At 53.6% G+C, this 21,550-nt stretch overlaps 2 protein-coding genes across 14 annotated transcripts; one reads left to right on the forward strand and one right to left on the reverse strand.

The window, feature by feature from the left end:
* Positions 1-2,117: 2,117 nt before the first annotated feature.
* Positions 2,118-11,255, reverse strand: ANAPC11 (anaphase promoting complex subunit 11). 13 transcript variants are annotated; one of them, XM_003282170.4, is made up of 4 exons: positions 11,193-11,255; positions 8,377-8,439; positions 7,416-7,535; positions 2,119-2,454 (listed from the first exon to the last, which is right to left on the reverse strand). In XM_003282170.4, the coding sequence occupies exons 3-4, from the start codon at positions 7,522-7,524 to the stop codon at positions 2,309-2,311; spliced, it is 255 nt and encodes an 84-aa protein (XP_003282218.1). In that variant the 5' UTR covers positions 7,525-7,535; positions 8,377-8,439; positions 11,193-11,255; the 3' UTR covers positions 2,119-2,308. The 13 variants fall into 13 exon arrangements, with proteins under 13 accessions (XP_030683780.1, XP_003282215.1, XP_003282221.1 ...); XM_030827917.1 differs by lacking the exon at positions 11,193-11,255 and adding an exon at positions 10,197-10,333; XM_003282168.3 differs by lacking the exon at positions 11,193-11,255 and adding an exon at positions 10,187-10,333.
* ALYREF (Aly/REF export factor) lies at positions 10,429-14,219 on the forward strand. The gene is made up of 6 exons (XM_003282165.4): positions 10,429-10,727; positions 11,225-11,356; positions 12,724-12,871; positions 13,470-13,533; positions 13,635-13,812; positions 13,908-14,219. The coding sequence occupies exons 1-6, from the start codon at positions 10,470-10,472 to the stop codon at positions 13,920-13,922; spliced, it is 795 nt and encodes a 264-aa protein (XP_003282213.1). The 5' UTR covers positions 10,429-10,469; the 3' UTR covers positions 13,923-14,219.
* Positions 14,220-21,550: the final 7,331 nt, after the last annotated feature.

Genomic DNA, 21,550 nt, shown 5'->3' on the forward strand with positions numbered 1-21,550 from the left:
CGCGAGGGGATCTGGCGCTTGGTGGGAGCCCAACGCCCCCTCAAGCTCCCCAGCCACGCCGCTCGCGCCCTTCAGGCCCGGCTTGCGTGGGCCTCAGTGGGAACAGGGGAGGGCCCATGGGCGCCCAGCCCTAGGAGTCGTCCCCCAGGCAGTCCCCAGTACTCCTGAGGCTGGAGAGCCAGCCACACTGCGCAGTGCCCCGGGGTCGCTTTCTCCCACCCTAAGGGGTATTCTTGGCTCCAGGCATCAGAGTCCATGTGGCTTGTGGGGCCCTCATTTCCTTCATGCCCCTTGGGGAAGGGCCCACCAGCAGGGCTGCTACTGGCGGGGTCCTCTGGGAGGGGGGCAAGAAGGCCAGCCACACCAAGGCACTGGAGCTCCATGATTCCTGGCCTTCGATTGATTGGAGGCCCCTCTCTGCCAGCTCTGCCCCTGGGGGGGGCACCAGGCAGGACTGCCAGCCGCTCTCCTGGCAGGTGACATCAGCCTTGAAGCTCACTGTGCCCTCACCATTTCATGCTCCCCAAGGTCCTGGTCATGCCTTCTTTTGGGTATCCCCCCAGGACAGGCACTGGCACTGGAGCCCTGGCACTTGTTTCTGGGTTCCATGCTTCCCAGGTGTGATGGTGAATGCTGAGTGTCAGCTTGATTGGATTGAAGGATGCAAAGTATAGTCCCTGGGTGTGTCCGTGAGGGTGTTGCCAGAGGAGATTCCCATTTGAGTCCGTGGGCTGGGAGAGGCAGACCCACCCTCAATCCAGGTGGGCGCCACCTAGTTGGCTGCCAGCACAGCCAGGATACAAGCAGGCAGAGGCACGTGGGAGGACTAGACTGGCTGAGTCTGGCCTCCATCTTTCTCCTGTGCTGGATGCTTCCTGCCCTCACACGTCGGCCTCCAGGTTCTTCAGCTTTTGTTTTTGTTGTTTTTTTTTTTTGAGATGGGGTCTCGCTCTTTCGCCCGGCCCGGAGTGCAGTGGCGCAATCTCGGCTCACTGCAAGCTCCGCCTCCCGGGTTCACGCCATTCTCCTGCCTCAGCCTCTCCGAGTAGCTGGGACTACAGGCGCCCGCCACCGCACCCGGCTAATTTTTTGTATTTTTAGTAGAGACGGGGTTTCACCGTGGTCTTGATCTCCTGACCTCGTGATCCGCCCGCCTCGGCCTCCCAAAGTGCTGGGATTACAAGCGTGAGCCACCGCGCCCGGCCGGTTCTTCAGCTTTTGGACTCTTGGACCTACACCAGTGGCTTGCCAGGGGCACTCCAGCCTTTGGCCACAGGCTGAAGGCTGCACTGTCGGCTTCTCTACTTTTGTTTTGGGACTCAGACTGGCTTCCTTGCTCCTCACCTTGCAGATGGCTTATGGGACTTCACCTTGTGATCCTGTGTCAATACTCCCAGTAAACTCTTCATATATACTCTTCAAGAGAGTCCTGTCTCTCTAGAGAACCCTGACACAGATTTCAGGTGAGGCCTGGTTTACTCTTCAGGGTGCTGTGAGGAAGGAAGTGTCAAGAGACACACTGGGCACGGGTCACTGGCCCCATGAATGCCAAGGGCTCCCTAGGTTACTGGAAACACAGCCTGTGCTCTGTCCAGAAGCAGCCTGAGACACCGAGGCTGCCACTCCCCCAGCGGCCCCTTCCCACCACAATTGTGGGGAGCAGAGGCACACAAAGGAGCCTCCCAGGGCCACCCTTCCCTAGGAAGGGAAGCCTCAGACATGTGTGGACACACTTCCCAGTGTCAGGACACTGATCCCTACACTGTGGGAGGCCCAGCCCCGCTGCAGACAGTCCCAGTGAGAACAATGGACGCCCGCTCAGAGATGGTGGCCTTCAGTCTGGAGGCAACACGAGCAGTGGCTGCCAGCTGTGCACAGCCAGGGTCCCTCAGAACCAGCCCGAGGGAGGGTCCCAGGGCTGCCGCTGGCAATCCAGCAGGCCAAGAGCATGCCCTAGGCTCTACCGTCTGATCCTGCTCCTTCTCTTCCCAGTCGTGACTCAGAGTTTGACGAGGGCCTTGGCGTTTCACGGAGATGTTTATTCATGAGAGTTTTCATATCAAAACACACCGAGACCGCATCAATATGCCGAGAACACAGGCACCCAGAGGCCTCCAGCAAGATTTGAGTATTTTAATGAGTTTTTACTTATTGGATAAAAGTGTCAACATAGTGATGGGAAAACAAACGCAGCTCCAGCCCTTGTTTCCACCTTGTTGCAGCCCAGGGGCTCTGTCCCCAGCAGCCATCGGCGCCAGCATGAGGAAGGGGTCTCAGGACGCCCCTCCAGCAAGGGCCAGGTCGGGCCTCACTCCTTGAACTTCCATTCCTGGCGGCACATGGGGCAGTGCTGCTGCACCTGCTGCGCGTGCAGCCACTTGAGGATGCAGTGCATGTGGAAGCAGTGGGAGCACTGGCCCCACACCAGCGGGCAGTCGTCGCCGGGCACCTTGCCTACGGAGGGGAGGTGGGGAAAAGGACAGGCGTGACCAGGCTGGACACAGAGCATGTGACAAGCCAGGCAGGGGTGCAGGTAGGGACCCTGGGCAGTGGCTCCAGCACTGCAGTCTCTCATGTTTCAGAGAAGCCGAAATCAGGAGTGTTACCCAATCAGTCTCCTGACCAGCCCGCCCCCAGGCGAAGACCAGCAATGACCAACAGACACCAGACATGCAGCCTCTACCCAGGGCAACCGCAGCAGGCGCCTCCCCTCACCCAGGCTCATCATGCTCAGTGGGGAGCCCAGGGGCCTGAGGAGGTGGCGCTCTGGCCTAGCCCACCATGTGTCCCCCTGTGCTTGAGGCTGGCGAAAAAGGGCAATGTCTGACCTACAGGCCCTGGGCTCATCCGCAGACACTTGATCTGTGATGCCAAAAAGGTCACATGAATGGTCAAGGCACCAAGGAGACGTGCATCTGAGTAGTGAACTGGTCTCTTGATCAAGGGCAGGAGGGGTGGGGCCTGGGGACCTAGAAGACTCTTCCCTAGACATCAGGGATCCAGTGTGCTGCCCAGGCGTTGGGGACGCCGTATTGATGGGCACCTGTGGATGGGCCCTGCCTCCCAGGACAGGCACAGGCTGCGGGCACCAGCCCAAACACCTAGAAATGCTTTTTCCATGGAGAGTGCCTGACACAGAGAGGTATACTTGTATCAGCCATGATCAAGAGAAATGAGTGTCCCTGATCCCCAAGAGCCTGGAAACCCCCATGGAACAGCTGCTGCCAGCAGAGCACAGCAAGTCCCAGCCCCAGCCCCATGGCAGGGTCGGCCCGGCATTGTGGAGCTGGAGCTCGTGGCCACCCTCCTGTCCTGGTGGCACCGGCTCCAAAGCATGCCCACTCCCAGCCCTGGGAGGACCTGCCCATGGGGGCTTTCTAGCTTCAGCACAACTCTGCTTGGTTTCAGCCCTTTCAAATGAGAGCTGAAGCCTGCTAGCCCCCTGAGGAGAGGGGTCTGGGCCACTCTTGAGTACTTGGGGGAGGCCTCGTTTAGTCAAAGGTGCCGCTTCATTCTAGTGCGTTCCCCACCCGAAGCCGGCCTGGGGTGTCTGATAAGTCCGCAGATGCACTGAGGGTGACTCATTCGAGGACCTGATGCTCTCCTGATTGCATTTTTTTAAATTAAAACTCCTCTCGGCAAAACTGCACTGCCACGAGTCCTCGGGATGCGGGATGGACTCATTGTTTACCAGCCTCGGGCTCCCACGGTCTTTGTTGAACTTAGTCACTCTGAATTTTTCACAGGAATTCAATTTTAGCAAAAGAAACCTGGTGCTGCTTAGCATGGAAGCACATTGGACTCGTCAAACGCTTAGTGCATTAACTGCTTAGCATGGAAGCACATTAGACTCGCCAAACGCTTTGCGCATTAACACTGACTCACTATAACTTAACCACCAGCAGGTCCATAAATTAGACTCAACTCCTGAGTCTCTACAGCCAACAGGCCCCATGTTAAACAAAGCCTGAGCACACTGTGCCAGCCGAGAGATGCTGAGTGTTCAGGGCAACACCCTCTGGATGCCCCATCACAGGCCCAGCTAGCATGGTGCAGGCCAGGTTCTGCAGGCTGCCTGTGGACCCACCACTGCAGTCGCTTGGGGGCTACCTAGTGCCACCTCTAATCCACAGGATTCGCCACCCACATCTGGCCCACGGATGCAGCCAGACTAGGTGTGGACACATGGTTTGGAGGAATTTCAGAAGTTAACCTGCTGCTGTAGAAGTCGAGTGCCTGCCCTCAGGGCATCCCGTGCAGTCTTGTTACGTCCTTAAGAGCAATTTAAAAGAGATCAAATAAAACTGTGCCTTGTGAATTTAGTTATTAACCTAATTAGCTATTAACTACAAATCCAATCAGGTAGAGTCAATCAATAATTTCCTAAGATTACACCCTACCCATTTGATTAAATGAGGATTAATTCCTGAGTGATGAGATTTCTGTTTAGCTAGGGCCAAGGTAAAAGTTAAGCCTAGAATAAAAAGTATTTGTACTGGCCAGGTGCCACACCTATAATCCCAGCACTCTGGGAGGCTGTGGCACGACACAGTCAAGAGTTTGAGACCAGCCTGGGAAACATAGTGAGACTCCATTTCCACAAAAAAAATTAAAAATTTATGTAGTTTTGTTCAGGTATGGTGGCTCACGTCTGTAATCCCGGCACTTTGGTAGGCCAAGGCAGGCAGATCCCTTGAGCCCAGGAGTTCAAGACTAGCCTTGGAAACATAGCAAAACCCTGTCTCTACAAAAAAAAAAAAAAAAAATTAGCCAGGCATCGTGGAGAATGCCTGCGGTACCAGCTACTTGAGAGGTTGAGGTGGGAGGATCACTTGAGCCCAGGAATTGAAGGCTACAGTGAGCTATGATTTTGCCACTGCACTGCCGCCTGGGTGACAGCAAGACCCTGTCTTAAAAAAAAAAAAAAAATTGTACTAAGATTCAGTCATCTCAATTTCACCTTAAGAAGCAAAGACAGGGGCAGGTGCAGTGGCTCACACCTGTAATCCCAGTACTTTGGGAGGCCGAGGTGGACGGATCACCTGAGGTCAGGAGTTTTAAGACTAGCCTGGCCAACATGGTGAAACCCTGTCTCTGCTAAAAACACAACAAATTAGCTGGCTGTGGTGGTGCACGCCTGTAATCCCAGCTACTCGGGAGGCTAGGCCAGAGAATCGTTTGAACTCAGAAGGGCGGGGGTTACAGTGAGCTGAGATGGTCCACTGCACTCCAGCCCGAGCAGCAAGGAAAGACTCTATCTCAAAAAAAAACCAAAAAAACAAAAAAAACACACAAAAAAGCAAAGCCAGATGAGTGTGGTGGTATGCTACTTGGGAGGCTGAGACAGTAGGATGGCTGGAGCCCGGGAGTTCACGTCCAGCTTGGGCAACATAGTGAGACCCTGTCAATCAATATGGGCATGCACCTGGCCTTACAAAAATACGCCTGGTTACTTGGGGTAGTGAGGAGCTTCTCAGTTCTCTCCATTCCCCACTGTCCTCCCCATTCCCCACTGTCCTCTGGGGAGTTCTTCTTGTCCTCCCTGGGCAAAACCTTGACCCTTGCTTCTGCTTTACGCTCATTTTGGTCTCATGAAAAATCATTTCGCTGATGCAAAACTCTGCTTTCAACCTAAACATAATCAAACATTTCCACTTTTTTTTTTTTTTTGAGACGGAGTTTCACTCTTGTTGCCCAGGCTGGAGTGCAATGGTGCGATCTTGGCTCACCACAACCTCTGCCTCCCAAGTTCAAGCGATTCTTTTGCCTCAGCCTCCTGAGTAGCTGGGATTACAGGAACGTGCCACCATGCCCGGCTACTTTTCTGTATTTTTAGTAGAGACGGGATTTTACCATGTTGGCCAAGCTGGTCTCAAACTCCTGACCTCAGGTGATCCGTCTGCCTCGGCCTCCCAAAGTGCTGGGATTACAGGCATCTGCCACCATGCCCAGCTAATTTTTTTGGATTTTTAGTAGAGTTGGGGTTTTACCATGTTGGCCAGGCTGGTCTCAAACTCCTGGCCTGAAGCAATCTGCCTGCCTTGGCCTCCCAAAGTGCTGGGATTACAGGCGTGAGCCACTGCTCCTGGCCTATGCCATTCAATTTTGAGAATTTTCAAATAAAAAGTTTAAACTAATCTTTTTTTTTTTGTTTTTTGAGATGGAGTCTTGCTCTTGGCTCACTGCAACTCCTGTCTCCCAGGCTCAAGAGATTCTCCTGCCTCAGCCTCCCCAGTAGCTGGGATTACAGACACACGCCACACGCCCAGCTAATTTTTGTATTTTTAGTAGAGATGGCATTTCACTATGTTGGCCAGGATGGTCTCAATCTCCCGACCTTGAGATCCATCCGCCTCAGCCTCCCACAGTGCTGGGATGACAAGTGTGGGCCACCACACACCCTGCCTCCATCTCTTGACCCTGTGATCTGCCTGCCTTGGCCTCCCACAGTGCTAGGATGACAGGCGTGAGCCACCATGCCGGCCTCGATCTCTTGACCTTGTGATCCGCCCGCCTTGGCCTCCCACAGTGCTGGAATGACAGGCGTGGGCCGCTCGCCCAGACTCTAATCTCTTTTTAATCCCACGTATTTCACAGCTGAGTTTCATCCTATGGAGTCTGTGGCAGGATCTTTATATAAACACGGGTCCCAACCACCTGGCTTTTTTTCTATCAACTTTTCTTCACGAGATGAAAATGAAAATGTTGGGGGAGCACGGTGGCTCACGCCTGTAATCCCAACACTTTGGGAGGCTGAGGCAGGTGGATCACCTGAGGTTGACAGTTCGAGACCAGCCTAACATGGAGAAAGCCTGTCTCTACTAAAATATACAAAATTAGCTGAGTGTAGTGGCACGTGCCTGTGATCCCAGGTACTTGGGAGGCTGAGGCAGAAGAATGGCTTGAGCCCAGGAGGCGGGGGTTGCAGTGAGCCGAGATCGTGCCATTGCACTCCAGCCTGGGCAACAAGAGAGAAACTCCATCTCAAAAAAAAAAAAGAACAGAAAAAGAAAATGAAAATGTGGGCCAGGCAAAGTGACTCACACCTGTAATCCCAGCACTTCAGAAGGCTGAAGCGGGCAGGTCACCTGAGGTCAGGAGTTCAAGGCCAGCCTAGCCAACAAGACAAAACCCTGTCTCTACTAAAAATAAAAAAATTAGCCCAGCATGGTGGCGCATGCCTATAATCCCAGCTACTTGGAAGGCTGAGGCAGGAGAACCATTTGAACCCGGGAGGCAGAGGTTGCAGCAAGCTGAGATCGTGCCATTGTACTCCAGCCTGGGAAACAAGATCGAAACTCGGTCTCAAAAAAAAAAAAAAAAAAGAAAATGAAACTGGGGATTTCGTGCAGGTATTTAACAGGAGCTACGAGGCTAGTCCAGCAGGGAGCAGACAGCACAGAGGGGACACTCACAGTCAGGGCAGCAGCCGTTAAATGCCATCCTGCAGATGCCACAGTTCTCATCATTGGCCACCCAGAGCCAAGTGGCCACGCCGTTCCAGCACTTAATCTTCACCTTCATGGCAGCAGAGCCTGCGGCAGAGGGGAACAGGACGACTGGCTAAATTGAGTCTTCAGAGCTAGAACATTTAGGCACCAAAATAGGTATAAGCCTGCCACAGTGTAGTCCCAGCTACTCAGGCGGCCAAGGCAGGAAGATCATACCAGCCCAGGAGTCCGAACCCAGCCTGGGAAACATCGTGAGCCCTGCTTCTATTTTATTTTACTTTTATTTTTATTAATTTTTTTTTTTTGAGATGGAGTCTCACTCTGTCACGCAGGCTGGAGTGCAGTGGCATGATCTCAGCTTATTTCTTGTGCCTCAGCCTCCTGAGTAGCTGAGACTATAGGCACGCGACTCCACGCCCGACTAATTTTTGTATTTTTAGTAGTCGAGGTTTCACCACGTAGGCCAGGCTGGTCTTGAACTCCTGGCCTCAATCGATCTGCCGCCTTGGCCTCCCAAAGTGCTGGGATTACAAGCGTGAACCACTGTGCCCTGCTGTGAGCCCCGTCTCTATTAAAACACATAACAAGTAAAGGGCTCTGGGCCCAGAGGGTCAGGGCTACAGGGGAGCTACTGGAGAACAGCAAGCCCCAGCAGCAATCCGCTTTGTGGCTACACCTATAATCCTAGCACTCTGGGAGTCCAACTCGGGAGGATGCCTGAGCGCAGGAGTTTGAGACCAGCCTGTGTAACACAGTGAGACTGAGTCTCTACCAAAAAAAAAAAAAGAAAAAAAAAACTATCTGTGAGGTTTCTTTAGCCATCTAGAGAAAGGGCACACTCGTCTCTCCCAGGGAAGGGACTCAGCTCCTTACGGACAAGGAGATCACATTTGGAAGCACAGGACAGTCAGGAGTTTGGTTTTACCTCACGTTGAGGGTATCTTCAAAGATCTCAAATGGGCCTGGCCAACATGACGAAACTCCGTCTCTACAAAAAATACAAAAAAATTAGCTGTGGGTGGTGGCTCATGCCTGTAATCCCAGCACTTTGGGAGGCCGAGGAGGGTGGATCACTTGAGGTCAGGAGTTTGAGACCAGCCTGGCCAACATGGTGAAACCCCATCTCTACTGAAAAAACGAAAATTAGAGGCCGGGCACAGTGGCTCACGCCTGTAATCTCAGCACTTTGAGAGGCCGAGGCGGGCAGATCACAAGGTCAGGAGTTCGAGACCAGCCTGGCCAACATACTGAAACCCTGTCTCTACTAAAAATACAAAAAATTAGCCGGGTGTGGTGGTGGGCACCTGTAATCCCAGCTACTCGGGAGGGTGAGGCAGGAGAATCACTTGAACCTGGGAGGAGGAGGTTGCAGCGAGCCGAGATCACGCCATTGCATTCCAGCTTGGGCAACACACACACACCCACAAATTAGCCAGGTGTGGTGACGCACACCTCTAATCCCAGCTCCCAGCTATTCAGGAGGCTGAGCCACAGGAATCGCTTGGACTTGGGAGGCAGAGATTGCAGTGAGCCGAGATCACACCACTGCACTCCAGCCTGGGCAACACAGTGGGACTGTCTCAAAAAAAAAAGCCAGCTGTGGTGGCGTGCACCAGCTGCCTGAGAGGCTGACGCTGAAGGATAGCTCCAGCCCAGGAGTTCAAGGCTGCAGTGAGCCAAGATCACACCACTGCACTCCAGTCTGGGTGATAGAGGGAGACCCTGACTCAAAAAAACAAAAACAAAAGCAAATATCTCAAAACAACTTAAAATCCATGAAATGGGCTGGGTGTGGTGGTTCACGCCTGTAATCCCAGCACTTTGGAAGGCCAAGGCGGGCGGATCATCTCAGGAGTTCAAGACCACCCTGGCCAACATGGCGAAACCTTGTCTCTACTAAAAATACAAACATTAGCCAGGTATGGTGGCACGTGCCTGTAGTCCCAGCTACTCAAGAGGCTGAGGCAGGAGACTCGCTTGAACCTAGGAGGCAGAGGTTGCAGTGAGCCCAGGTCGCCCCACTGCACTCCAGCCTGGGCGACAGAATGAGACTCTGTCTCAAAAAAAAAAAAAAAAATCAGTGAAATGGTACACTGGTTTTCATTAATAAGTTGCAAAAATATGTCATATAATTTTTTTTTGGAGACAGGGTCTGGCTCTGTTACCCAGCTGAAGTGCAGTGGTGCCATCACGGCTCACTGCAGCCTCGACCTCCTGGGCTCAAGCAATCCTCCCACCTCGGCCTCCCAAGTAGCTAGTAGTACAGAAGTGCACCACCATGCCCAAGTAATTTATTTTTTTAGAGATGGGGTCTCACCATGTTGCCCCGGCTGGTCTCAAACTCCTGGGCTGAAGCGAATCTCTTGCCTCAGCCTCCCAAAGCGCTGGGACTACAGGCGTGAGGCCCGCGCCCAGCCCGCACGAAAACTTGTAAAGGATATGACTAGCAAAATGTGACAGTGCAGACTTGGGGGGCTGCAGGTGGAGACCAAAAAACCAACCCGCAGCTCGTCTGCAGCGGCTGCCGCCCGCCGAGGCCGCGCCCGCCGGACCCCACCGCGAGCGGAGCGCACAGTCCTGGGCGGGAGCGGAAACAAGGACTCTCAGCAGCTCCTGGGCACCCGCCGCGCCCGCAGCGCCCCCAGCCCTGGCCGATCGGGCGGGGCGTGCGGGGAAGGAGGGGCGCGTAGGCTCCGCCCCCAAAGGCCACCGCCCCACCCCCTGCGCCCTCGCACCTTCGCCAACCTAATCATGCGCCGCCCTACCCGCCCTTCCGTTGGCAGCGCTGGCGTCCGCGCGGGAAGGTATAAAAACGACCACAGTCGCGGCCCGACTCACTCAGCAGCGCCCGCCGAGTCTCGCACGCCAGTGCGCACGCGCCTCCCCGCCTCACCCCGTCCCGCGCGCGCAGCCGTCCGCCGGCGGCCAATCAGCAGCCGCTCCGAGGCCGTGGCACCGGAAGGCCTCACGCGGCGCCGGAAGTGACGTGCAGGCGTGCTGACGCGCGGGCTCGAGCCGATGCCCGATTCCGCGCCCGCCATGGCCGACAAAATGGACATGTCTCTGGACGACATCATTAAACTGAACCGGAGCCAACGAGGCGGCCGGGGCGGGGGCCGGGGCCGCGGCCGGGCCGGCTCCCAGGGCGGCCGCGGCGGTGGGGCGCAGGCCGCCGCGCGAGTGAATCGAGGCGGCGGGCCCATCCGGAATCGGCCGGCCATCGCCCGCGGCGCGGCCGGCGGAGGCGGCAGGAACCGACCGGCGCCCTACAGCAGGGTGAGTGCGGAGGCCGGCCGCGCCGGAGAGTGGGAGGGGGCCAGCCGGGGCCGGGGCGGCTCGCGGCGGAGACCCGGCCCGGCGGGCGGATAGGGCCTGTGGAGCGGCCGCCCGGAGGTCCGGAGGGTGCGTGTGGGCGCGAAGGGGGAAGTGGGTGGGAGCGAGGTCGTTCTTTCGGGGCCCTGTCCCGGAGGCTGAGACCCTTCCCGGCTCTTTGTTTGTTCCGGACGCTGGGGCCTCGTGGCAGGAGAGAAGGGGACGCTGGTCGCGGCACCGGCGGCGGGAAGTTAGTCTAAGGGAACTGAAGTTGTGCGGCTGCGGTGGGACCGTGCGGCCTCGGGCTGGGGCAGCTGCAGCGCCGGAGGGAGCGCTGGCGGCCCCGTCTCGGCCGGATTCTCTCAGGCCGGGAAAAGGAAGGGTCCGGAGTAGCCGTGAGGGCCAGGAAGGCCCTGGACTGAGACTCACAGATCTGCTGTCGTTGCGGTTTTTTTCTTCAGCCAAAACAACTTCCCGACAAGTGGCAGCACGATCTTTTCGACAGTGGCTTCGGGGGTGGTGCCGGCGTGGAGACGGGTGGGAAACTGCTGGTGTCCAATCTGGATTTTGGAGTCTCAGACGCCGATATTCAGGTAAGAGACGAGAGCTTCTTGGTGAGCCGTTCGCCCTGCACAGGACGGATCGTGATTTGGGGGATGTGGCCCTGAGTCCCCTTCCCGCCTTAGCGAAGGAAGCCCTCCCAGCTCTGAAGAGCTGCAGGACAGACCTAGCTCTGGTAAAGCCGGGGTCAGTCCGCAGGCAGGTGCGAGCCTAGCCGAGCCTGAGGAACTGCTGCCGTTAGTCTGAAGATGGGTTCTGTGAGTGAAAATCCCCTGCCAGGGCTTCCCGTTTCTAACAGGGACAAAGATTGACCAAATGTGAGTGGTTTTTGGCTGTTAGACCCAGCCCAGTTGCTTTTTAAATTTTGTGCCTGTCTTAGTGGGTTAATGTGAGAAAAAGAATTTTTATGTATCTTATGAAGCACAGGGAGCCTGTGTGTTTCTCTGGCTCTGTTTGTTTGCCTTGAGTGTCGTCTTATAAAGACCTTGTACGCTGTGGTTTTATCACTCCCCACCCCCGTGTCCCGTCAGTGACATGACTCAAATCCATCTTTGGTTGAAGCTTTTCTTTTTTAAAAAAAGAAAAATTGAATCCCAATGGCATTTAAACTTGTTTTCTGATTAAGAAATGACTTTTTGGGAATCAGTTTTGGAGATGGCTGGGCAGGGTTCAGTTGCCCACAGCCCAGCCATTTGCCTTGGGAGGACAGAGTAGGGCCAGTGAGCACTCACAGTGTCTCAACACTTTTTTTAAGGTGGTTTCTAGCATCCACTGGAAACCGCTTTTGGTGAACTCCAGTTCCCGCTGTGTGCCTGCGGCCGGAGTATCCCCACACTCTGGGTTCCCTCTCCAACTCCCAGCCTGCCTGAGGTCAGGGCAGTTTCCATGGCAGCGCTTGACTTCAGACTTTGCCGCAGGCTTGAGTAGGAGGAGAGGGAAAGGTGAGCCAGAATCTGCCTTTGGGGGAGGGGCTGGGGTCAGGGCTCCCGAATCTACAGGCCCTTCAAACTGGTCTGATATCAGACTGCTTCCCTTGCTCTTGATCTTGGCCTTTACGGTTTCTTGGAACAGCCCCTGGGTGTGTTGTAAATTTTCCTTTGTTGAAGAGGATAGTGGCTTAATTTTGTGCCCGTGCCCGTTGCTAATGGGCTTTGCAACTTCCTCTACCTGCAGAATGGTACATGTGTCAGGTCCCCACAATGGCAGGAGCCCTCAGACCCAGGTGCTCTTGGAAGTTGCAGTCCCTCCTGCCCCGCCCTTCCCTCATTTCCCGTTACCACTGTCCTGCCTCCCAGAGAACCACCCCCAAAGCAACTCACGCTTCCAGGGCCTGTCCCTGGGCCACCAGAAGGAGCACAGTTTTGTTGCTTTTCTGACAACTGTTCTTTGCAACTCCCAGGAACTCTTTGCTGAATTTGGAACGCTGAAGAAGGCGGCTGTGCACTATGATCGCTCTGGCCGCAGCTTAGGAACAGCAGATGTGCACTTTGAGCGGAAGGCAGATGCCCTGAAGGCCATGAAGCAGTACAACGGCGTCCCTCTGGATGGTGAGTCTGGGGGTGGACCCACGCTGACTGTGGGGCTTGTGGAGTTTGGGGCTGGCACCTGTCCAGGTAGGAATATGGGGTACCCCTGTGGCTGAGGACACTTTGCATTTGCCCCTTTGTCTCTCTCTTCCATCTGCCACCTCTCATGCTGCCCCACACATCTGGACCAACCTCTTGTGAACCCCCATCCAGCAAGCTACATCCCTCCCCTCCTTCAGCTCCTTCCGGAAGATTCACTTCTGTGAAGCCTTCTCAGAACCGCCATAGTACACCTCTGAGTGCGGGGCTGTAGTCGTAAAGACAAAGGTACCGGTTCTTCTTCGTCAGGTCACCCACACCTCTCCACCCACGAGCACCCCGATACTTCAGCAAGCAGCCCACCTAGTCTGGACTGAGAAGGAGTGAGGAGGTGTTGGTGGGGTTGCTTCCTGGCCATTTTGTTCTCCCACCAGTATCTCCAGGCCATTTCCCTTGTCGGGGGCATTTGAGACGCACAGAGGCCCTTTCCAGTGTTTGCATGGAGACCAGGGTGTGGTGCCAGCTGGGTTGGTTTCAGAGCCTCTCATTAGAACGTGCCCTCTTGTATTCTTTGCCGCAGGCCGCCCCATGAACATTCAGCTTGTCACATCACAGATTGATACACAGCGGAGACCTGCACAGAGGTGACTTCCGGGGCCTCTGGGGAAGAGTATCGGCCTAGGGTGTGGCAGCATCGCTCTTGGGGTCCTTCCAGGTATGTCAACAGTTTCGTTTTCCTTGCTAGCGTAAACAGAGGTGGCATGACTAGAAACCGTGGCGCTGGAGGTTTTGGTGGTGGTGGAGGCACCCGGAGAGGCACCCGTGGAGGCGCCCGTGGAAGAGGCAGAGGTGCCGGCAGGAATTCAAAGCAGCAACTTTCGGCAGAGGAGCTGGATGCCCAGCTGGACGCCTATAATGCGAGAGTGAGTCCTGGGGGAGCCAGCTGGGGGCCTGGTCAAAGCCACCGTGGGGAGCAGGCCTCCTGTGAATGCAAGCCTCTTTCTCCTCTGTGTTTCAGATGGACACCAGTTAAACAGACCGGCATATCTGCGTGTGGAACAGGACCCAGGCGTCTCCTCTTGCTCCCTGGTTGGGGGGCAGTGGCTGGGGCCGTGTGTCCAATGATGGATTTGTTTCTTTTATGTTTTAAAATAGGATTTAAAAACTCATGTAAAGGTTTTTGTTTTGTTTTTTTTTTTTTTTTTTAATTCTGAAACAGACCTGTTTTGTACCGAGTTATTTTTGGGATAAATTTTACTGGTTGCCGTTGTGGAGAAGGTGGCGTTTCCACCTTTTCCATAATAAAATAGAAATGTGTGTAGAACTGGAACTGTTTGATTCGTCCCACTGTTGGAGTCCAAGCCTGGGCCAGGACTTTGGTGTCTGTCCAGCTGGGAGGGGGTGGGAGAACCTGAGTTGGGGATGGAGCAGCCCCATCTGGTGTTGGACACCAGAAACTGGCATGGGTTGTGGGGGTGGCAGGGGGTGGGGTGTCACCGCTTCTGGAGGGCCGAAGCTGCCTGCCTCCTTTCTCATCCTCTTTCCTGCCTCACACCTAACGCCTTCCTCTCTAACTCACCAGGTGGGAGGACACCTTTGCCCGGAGCCACCTGTTGACCCCTGTGCCTGTGCCTCCAGGTGAGGGGAGGTTGGGGTGGGGCGGGCTGCCCTGTGTGCTGTCCACAGGCTTCCCACAGCCAGAACATCTCTGGGCTGTTCCTTGCCTTCTTGTACTCTGGTTTTCAGAGAAACATGGATTCAGCAGTTTTGACTCTGTAGTGTAATTCCTTTGTTTTTATGTTTGTTTTTTTGTTGTTGTTTTTAACCTTGCCACGGAGCAAGGCATGAGGATCCTCTCTTAGTTGTATATTTGATGAAGTGGCTGGTGGAAGCTGTGACAATCTGTCCATTTAAGAGTGGGGTGGCTGGGCGCGGTGGCTCACACCTATAATCCCAGCACTTTGGGAGGCTGGGGCACGCGGATCACCTGAGGTCAGGAGTTCAAGACCAGCCTGGCCAACATGGCGAAATCCCATCTCTACTAAAAATACAAAATTAACTGGGTGTGGTGGTGCATGCCTGTAATCCCAGCTACTCGGGAGGCTGAGGCAAGAGAATCACCTGAGCCGGGGAGGTGGAGGTTGCAGTGAGCCGAGATTGTGCCATTGCACTCCAGTCTGGACAATAAGAGTGAAACTCCGTCTCAAAAAGGAGTGGGGCAATGCCTGATACCTGTAATCTCAGCACTTTGGGAGGTCAGGGCAGAAGGATCTCTTGAGCCCAGAAGTTCGAGACCAGCCTGGCCAACATGGCAAAACCCTGTCTCTACTAAAAATACAAAAATTAGCTGGGTGTGGTGGCGTGCTCCTGTGGTCTCAGCTGTTCTGAAGGCTGAGGTGGGAGGATCGCTGGAGCCTGGAGGTTGGCTGCTGTGAGCCATTGTCACGCCACTGCACTCCAAGCTGGGCAGCGGAGAGAGAGCCTTGCCCCCTGATGCTGGGTTGGTGACAGCACTTTGAGAATGAGATGGGAAGGGGGACAAGGGAGCTCCAGAGTTCTGCCTGACCCCACTGTCCCACAGCTGGGATGTAAGGAAGACCCAGGGCAGTGGCCAGTGGTAGTGGAGACAGACGGGAATGCATGCGGTGTCTGCTGAAACCTTTCCCTGCACCAGCGGCTCCTGCAGTCACACATCCCAGGCTAAGCTTGCTTCCATGCTGGGATGGACCTGGCTGAGTCATGGGCAAGGGAGTGTGACTAAGGGTGGTTCTTTCACTGTCGGTCACGGATGTCACTACAGATCAGCAGCTGCCATCTAAGCAGCTTGCCCCATGCCAGCCAGGGCCACAGTCTAGGAACCCAGATGAACAGGATGACTAATCTTGGCCCTTCCAGAAGCCCAGTCTAGCAGGAGAAAGGATTACTAAGTACCCAGCTTTAGTTGCTGTGAATGTGACAGAAAATGTCATCAGTTCAGTGAGTTAGAGTCAGGTTATCCCCAAGCAGGTGCCCTTGGCCTGGGCCTCAGTGTTGGAGCAAGGCCTGAGCAGGCCCGTGCCAGGCAGGGGGTCTGCTCTCTGGGGCCGTGCTAGGACTGGCTCCCTGCTGCTTAGGAAGTGGAGAAGGCACCTGGTGGACTGGTGTGGTCAGCCCCTACAGGGTGTGACAAATGACAGGACTGACAAGCAGCACTGCTTTGGTTGTGCAGTAATGGGGTAACAGGCATTTGGAGGGAGGAATGACCAGGATTTGGGACTTACTGGCATTCTCGGGAGTGAGGGGCATGGGAATGAAGTATTATGAGGCCTTGGGGAACTGGGTGGGTAGGTGTCGTTGGAGAGAAGGCCCCAGGAAGGAGCCAGCTGAGGGGCGTCAGCATTGGACAGGCTGGGCAGAGGCACCAGCTGGCCCACAGGAGAGCGTTGCTTAGAGCCGGACCTCTCCAGTTTGTCAGCTGATAGCATGTGGACACGTTGAAGTAGTGTCCATATGTGGCATGGTCTTGGGAGGGTTGGAGGTGAAAGAAGTAGAGAGAATGATGTCATAGAAGCAACAGCTGGCATTTGCTGGGGGGCCAGTGGTGGGGTCATTGAGGCAGGTGCTGCCGAGTGCTCGAAGGAGAATGACCTGATTCTGTTCCTGTGGTGGGGGTGGGGCTGGCCATTTATAACTATGGTAGAGGCTGGGTCTGGAAGCCATCGGGGCTTCTGGTGGGCAGCAGGTCAGGTAGCTGGGCCGAGCTTCATCGTACCCAGTCTTCATTTCCTTATTCATTAAACACAAAACCTTATTTTACTTCCAAGGCCAGAGAACTGTTTATTGTCCCATTGGGGTGCTTGTGAGACAAAGAAGAGCAGGGTTCTTCCACTGACTGCACAGACAGCAAGTAGACATGAGGCCTTGGCCAGCTGGGCTGTCTGGTCCCCTCTTGAAGGGTGCTGCCAGTCCTCCAGGCACAGGGCCTTGGAGGGAGGACACTCCACACTGCCCAGCGCCCTGCTGCCCCCCACATGGTGACTGAGTGATGCTTTGCTCAGACAGCGAGCTATAGCCGACAAACTGAACTGGCAGCCTGTGCCCCATGGGCACTTGGGGAACCCCCTCTGCCTCTGGCAGTCCTGTGGTTCCATGGTGCCATGCACCTGTAATCCCAGCTACTCCGGAGGCTGAGGCAGGAGAATCACTAGAACCCGGAAGGTGGAGGTTGCAGTGAGCCGAGATCGCGCCATTGCACTCCAGCCCGAGTGAAAAAGAGCAGCATTCCTGTGGGACTTGGAGCTCTTCCAGGGTGGCTTATGGTCTGCCCAGCTCCGTCTTCAGCCTGAGGTCCTTGGAGAGGGTCTCAGGTGTGAGCGTGCAGCTCCCACAGGTGATCTGGCTTCTGGCTGGTGTGTACAGAGATCTAAGGAGCAATCTACACTAGGCAGCTGATTGAATCATGTTCAGCCTCACATGGATTAAGGGGCTCCAATGTTACTCTCAGACATCCTTTCAGATCTCATGAGATGGCTATGTCTGTACCTGGCAACAGAGTTGTCATGTAAATGGTAACTTTTGGTTCTTAGCCTGCAGTGAACTGATGGTCTAATACAGGAAAAATCCAAGTGATAGGTTGCAGTGTAGCCTAACAGGAGTGGAGTGTGGGGCATGGTTGGAACTCAGGCTGCAAGAGCACTCCTCTCTCAGGCTGCACAAATGGTCAGCCAGTGTCTGAGGCTGCACCTCTGCTGGATGTTCTACATACATTTCATTTATCCTCTCAGCAATCTAGGAATACAGTCTTTCATTTTAGAGGTTTTTTTTTTTTGAGACGGAGTTTCGCTCCTGTTTCCCAGACGAGTGTGGTGGCACGATCTCACCTCACCACAAGCTCTACTCCTGGGATGAATCCATTCTCCTGCCTCAGCCTCCCAAGTCGCTGGGACTGCAGGCGCCTGCCACCACACCCAGGTAGTTTTTTGTATTTTTAGTAGAGATGGGGTTCCACCGTGTTAGCGAGGATGGTCTCGATCTCCTGACCTCATGATCCGCACGCCTCGGCCTCCCAAAGTGCTGGGATTACAGGCGTAAGCCACTGCGCCCAGCCTATGGTTTTTTTGGTTTTTGTTTTTTTGAGACGGAGTCCTCTGTCACCCAGGCTGGAGTGCAGTGGCGCAATCTCCACTCACTGCAAGCTCTGCCTCCCAGGTTTACGCCATTCTCCTGCCTCAGCCTCCCGAGTAGCTGGGACTACAGGCGCCCGCCACCAAGCCTGGCTAATTTTTTGTGTTTTTAGTAGGGATGGGGTTTCACCATGTTAGCCAGGATGGTCTCAATCTTCTGACCTCGTGATCCGCCCGCCTTGGCCTCCCGAAAGTGCTGGAATTACAGGCTTGAGCCACCGTGCCTGGCCACTAATTTTTTGTATTTTTAGTAGAGACGGGGTTTCACCATGTTGGCTAGGCTGGTCTTGAACTCCTGACCTCAGGTGATCCGCCTACCTCTGCCTCCTAAAGTGCTGGGATTACAGGCATGAGCCACCACACCCGGCTTCCAGCCAGCGTTTTTTGTTGTTGTTGTTTTGTAAGACAGAGTCTCGCTCCGTCCCCCAGGCTGGAGTGTAGTGGCGTAATCTCGGCTTACTGCAAGCTCTGTCTCCTGGGTTCACACCATTCTCCTGCCTTAGCCTCCCAAGTAGCTGGGACTACAGGTGCCCACCACCACGGCCGGCTAATTTTTTTTTTATTTTTTAGTAAAGATGGCGTTTCACCGTTAGCCAGGATGGTCTCTATCTCCTGACCTCGTGATCTGCCTGTATCGGCCTCCCAAAGTGCTAGGATTACAGGTGTGAGCCACCGCGCCCGTCCCCAGCCAGCATTTTTAAGGTACATCTGTGTTGTACCATGTCTAAGACTTCCTTTTTATGGTCGACTACTGACATGGATATACCACATACTTTTTTTTTGTCCATCTGTTCATGGATGTTTGGGTTGTCTCCATTCCGTGCCTTTATAAGAATAATGCTGCTGTGAACATTTTTATATACGTTTTATATTAACATCTTTTCAATTCTCGAGTAGAATTGCCGGGTCATGAGGTAACTGTTTAATTTTTTGAGGAACTGCCAGACTTTTCCAAAGCAGCTGCAGCATTTTATATTTCTACCAGCAATGTATGAGGGTTCCAATTTCTCCACATTCTCACCAACACTTACCTTTTTTAGTTTAGTCATCCTACTGGGTGTGAAGTAATATCTCATTGTGATTTTGCTTTGCAGTTTCTTCTTATAATCTTTTTTTTTTTTTTTAAATGTCTTTAATCTCTGTTTTTTTTTTGAGACGGAGTGTCGCTCTGTAGCCCAGGCTGGAGTGCAGTGGTGCAATCTCAGCTCACAACAACCTCTGCCTCCCGGGTCCCCGTTCAAGCAATTCTCCTGCCTCAGCCTCGAAGTGGCTGGGATAACAGGCACGTGCTGCCATGCCCAGCTAATTTTTGTATTTTTAGTAGAGACGGGGTCTCACCATGTTGGCCAAGCTGCTGTTGATCTCCTGACCTTGTGATCCGCCCACCTTGGCCTCCCAAAGTGCTGGGATTACAGGTGTGAGCCACCACGCCTGGCCCTCAGTCTATCTTTTTTATATCTGGATTGAATAGACTTTACCATGGATAAATCTCCACCCTGGCGGATTGAGGACTTTACTTGGAAATACAGATATCCTAAATGGAATTAAATGTCCTGTTATCAGTGGCATTCATCACATTCAACAAAACAGTATCATAAAAGTTGATATTGTTGAGTGTAATGAATACCTGAACTCCAGTTACATAAAGATGAGAATCGTGTCTCTTCATATTACCTTATGTCATTACATTTTGTAGAAAAACTTGTCTCAGGCCGGGCGCGGTGGCTCACACCTGTAATCCTGGCACATTGAGAGGCTGAGGCAGGCAGATCACAAAGTCAGGAGATCGAGACCATCCTAGCTAACATGGTGAAACCCCATCTCTACTATAAATACAAAAAATTAGCCAGGCATAGTGGTGGGCGCCTGTAGTCCCAGCTACTTGGGAGGCTGAGGCAGGAGAATGGCGTGAACCCGGGAGGCCGAGCTTGCAGTGAGCCGAGATCGCGCCACTGCACTCCAGTCTGGGTGACAGAGTGAGACTCCGTCTCAAAAAAAAAAAAAAACTTGTCTCAAAAGTGCTATGATATTCTTCCTGAAATGGACATTGTAGCATCTCAATATCTTTTTTAAAAAAACAACTAAATTTTTGAAAAATTGTGTTTTGAGACAAGGTCTCCCTCTGATGTCTAGGCTGGAGGGCAGTGGCGCAAACACAGCTCACTGCATCCTGGAACTCCCGGGATCAAGGGATCTCCCACCTCAGCCTCCTTAATAGCTGGGACTACAGGCACCCACCACTGCGCCAGGCTGATTTTTAAAACTTTGTATAGATGGGGTCTCACTATGTTGCCCAGGTTAGTCTTGGAACTCTTGCGCTCCAGGGATCCTCCTGCCTTGGTCTCCCAAAGTGTTGGAATGACAGGCGTGAGCCACCACACCCAACATAGCCTATTAATGTCAGCCTATTTCTCTATGAATTTTCTGAAGTGTTAATATTCAGATTTATAGAAGCTTTTGTCTTTTATGACCTTGACACTTTTAAAGGGTACTGTCAACTATTTTGTAGACTGTCCCTCACGTTGGGGACTCTGACCTTAGGACTGGACAAGGTTTTTTTTTTTTTTTGAGATGGAGTCTTTCTCTGTCTCCCAAGCTGGAGTGCAGTGGTGTGCTCTCAGCTCACTGCAATCTCTGCCTCCCAGTTTCAAGCGATTCTCCTTCCTCAGCCTCCTGAGTAGCTGGGATTACAGGCACCCGCCACCACGCCCGGCTAATTTTTGTATTTTTAGTAGAAACAAGGTTTCACCATGCTGGCCAGGCTGGTCTTGAACTCCTCACCTCGTGATCCATCCGCCTTGGACTCCCAAAGTGATGGGATTACAGGCCTAAGCCACCACGCCTTGATGGTTTATTTTTTGGCATGAATACCACAGCTGGGATGTCCTCTTCTCAATGCATAGTGGAGATATGCAGTGTCAGTCTTTCCAACTCCTGGTTGTGTTCAGGTGGTGGTGGTGGCGGCTGCGGGGGCTTCTCTGCTACATAGTTACTGTTTTCCTTTTGTCATCCATAAATACCTTGGGGAGATACTTCCAGATTAAGTGAATGTCTGTTTCACTTCCAAGTTTTACCCACTAATTTTTGTTTGTTTGTTTGTTTTTTGAGACGGAGTCTCACTCTTGCCAAGGCTGGAGTGCAGTGGCACGATCTCCGCTCACTGCAACCTCCGCCTCCCAGGTTCAAGCAATTCCCGTCTCAGCCTCCCAAGTAGCTGGGATTACAGGCACGCGCCACCATGCCCAGGTAATTTTTTTTTATTTTTAGTAGAGACGAGGTTTCACCATGTTGCCCAGGCTGGTCTCCAACTCCTGAGCTCAGGCAGTCCACCCGCCTCAGCCTCCCAAGGTGCTAGGATTACAGGCGTGAGCCACAGCGCCTGGCCTACTCAACTAATTTCAGCATCCACTGATGGTTCTTGCAATGCAGTAATTATTAACTTAGTTTTCAAAGGTGATTTTTGCATTTTCCTCATTCCTTTGACGTTTATTAATTGGAA

This window comes from Nomascus leucogenys, chromosome 14, assembly GCF_006542625.1.
Source record: "Nomascus leucogenys isolate Asia chromosome 14, Asia_NLE_v1, whole genome shotgun sequence".
NCBI lineage: Eukaryota > Metazoa > Chordata > Mammalia > Primates > Hylobatidae > Nomascus > Nomascus leucogenys.

Excerpts from the sequence above, each read along its gene's own strand:
- ALYREF (XM_003282165.4), top strand. The coding sequence starts at position 10,470 with ATGCCCGATTCCGCGCCCGCCATGGCCGACAAAATGGACATGTCTCTG. Across the intron at positions 11,357-12,723 it reads TCTCAGACGCCGATATTCAG|GAACTCTTTGCTGAATTTGG; the intron begins GTAAGAGACGAG and ends TGCAACTCCCAG. Across the intron at positions 12,872-13,469 it reads CAACGGCGTCCCTCTGGATG|GCCGCCCCATGAACATTCAG; the intron begins GTGAGTCTGGGG and ends TCTTTGCCGCAG.
- ANAPC11 (XM_030827920.1), bottom strand. The coding sequence starts at position 7,524 with ATGAAGGTGAAGATTAAGTGCTGGAACGGCGTGGCCACTTGGCTCTGG. Across the intron at positions 2,455-7,415 it reads TAACGGCTGCTGCCCTGACT|GCAAGGTGCCCGGCGACGAC; the intron begins GTGAGTGTCCCC and ends TCCCCTCCGTAG.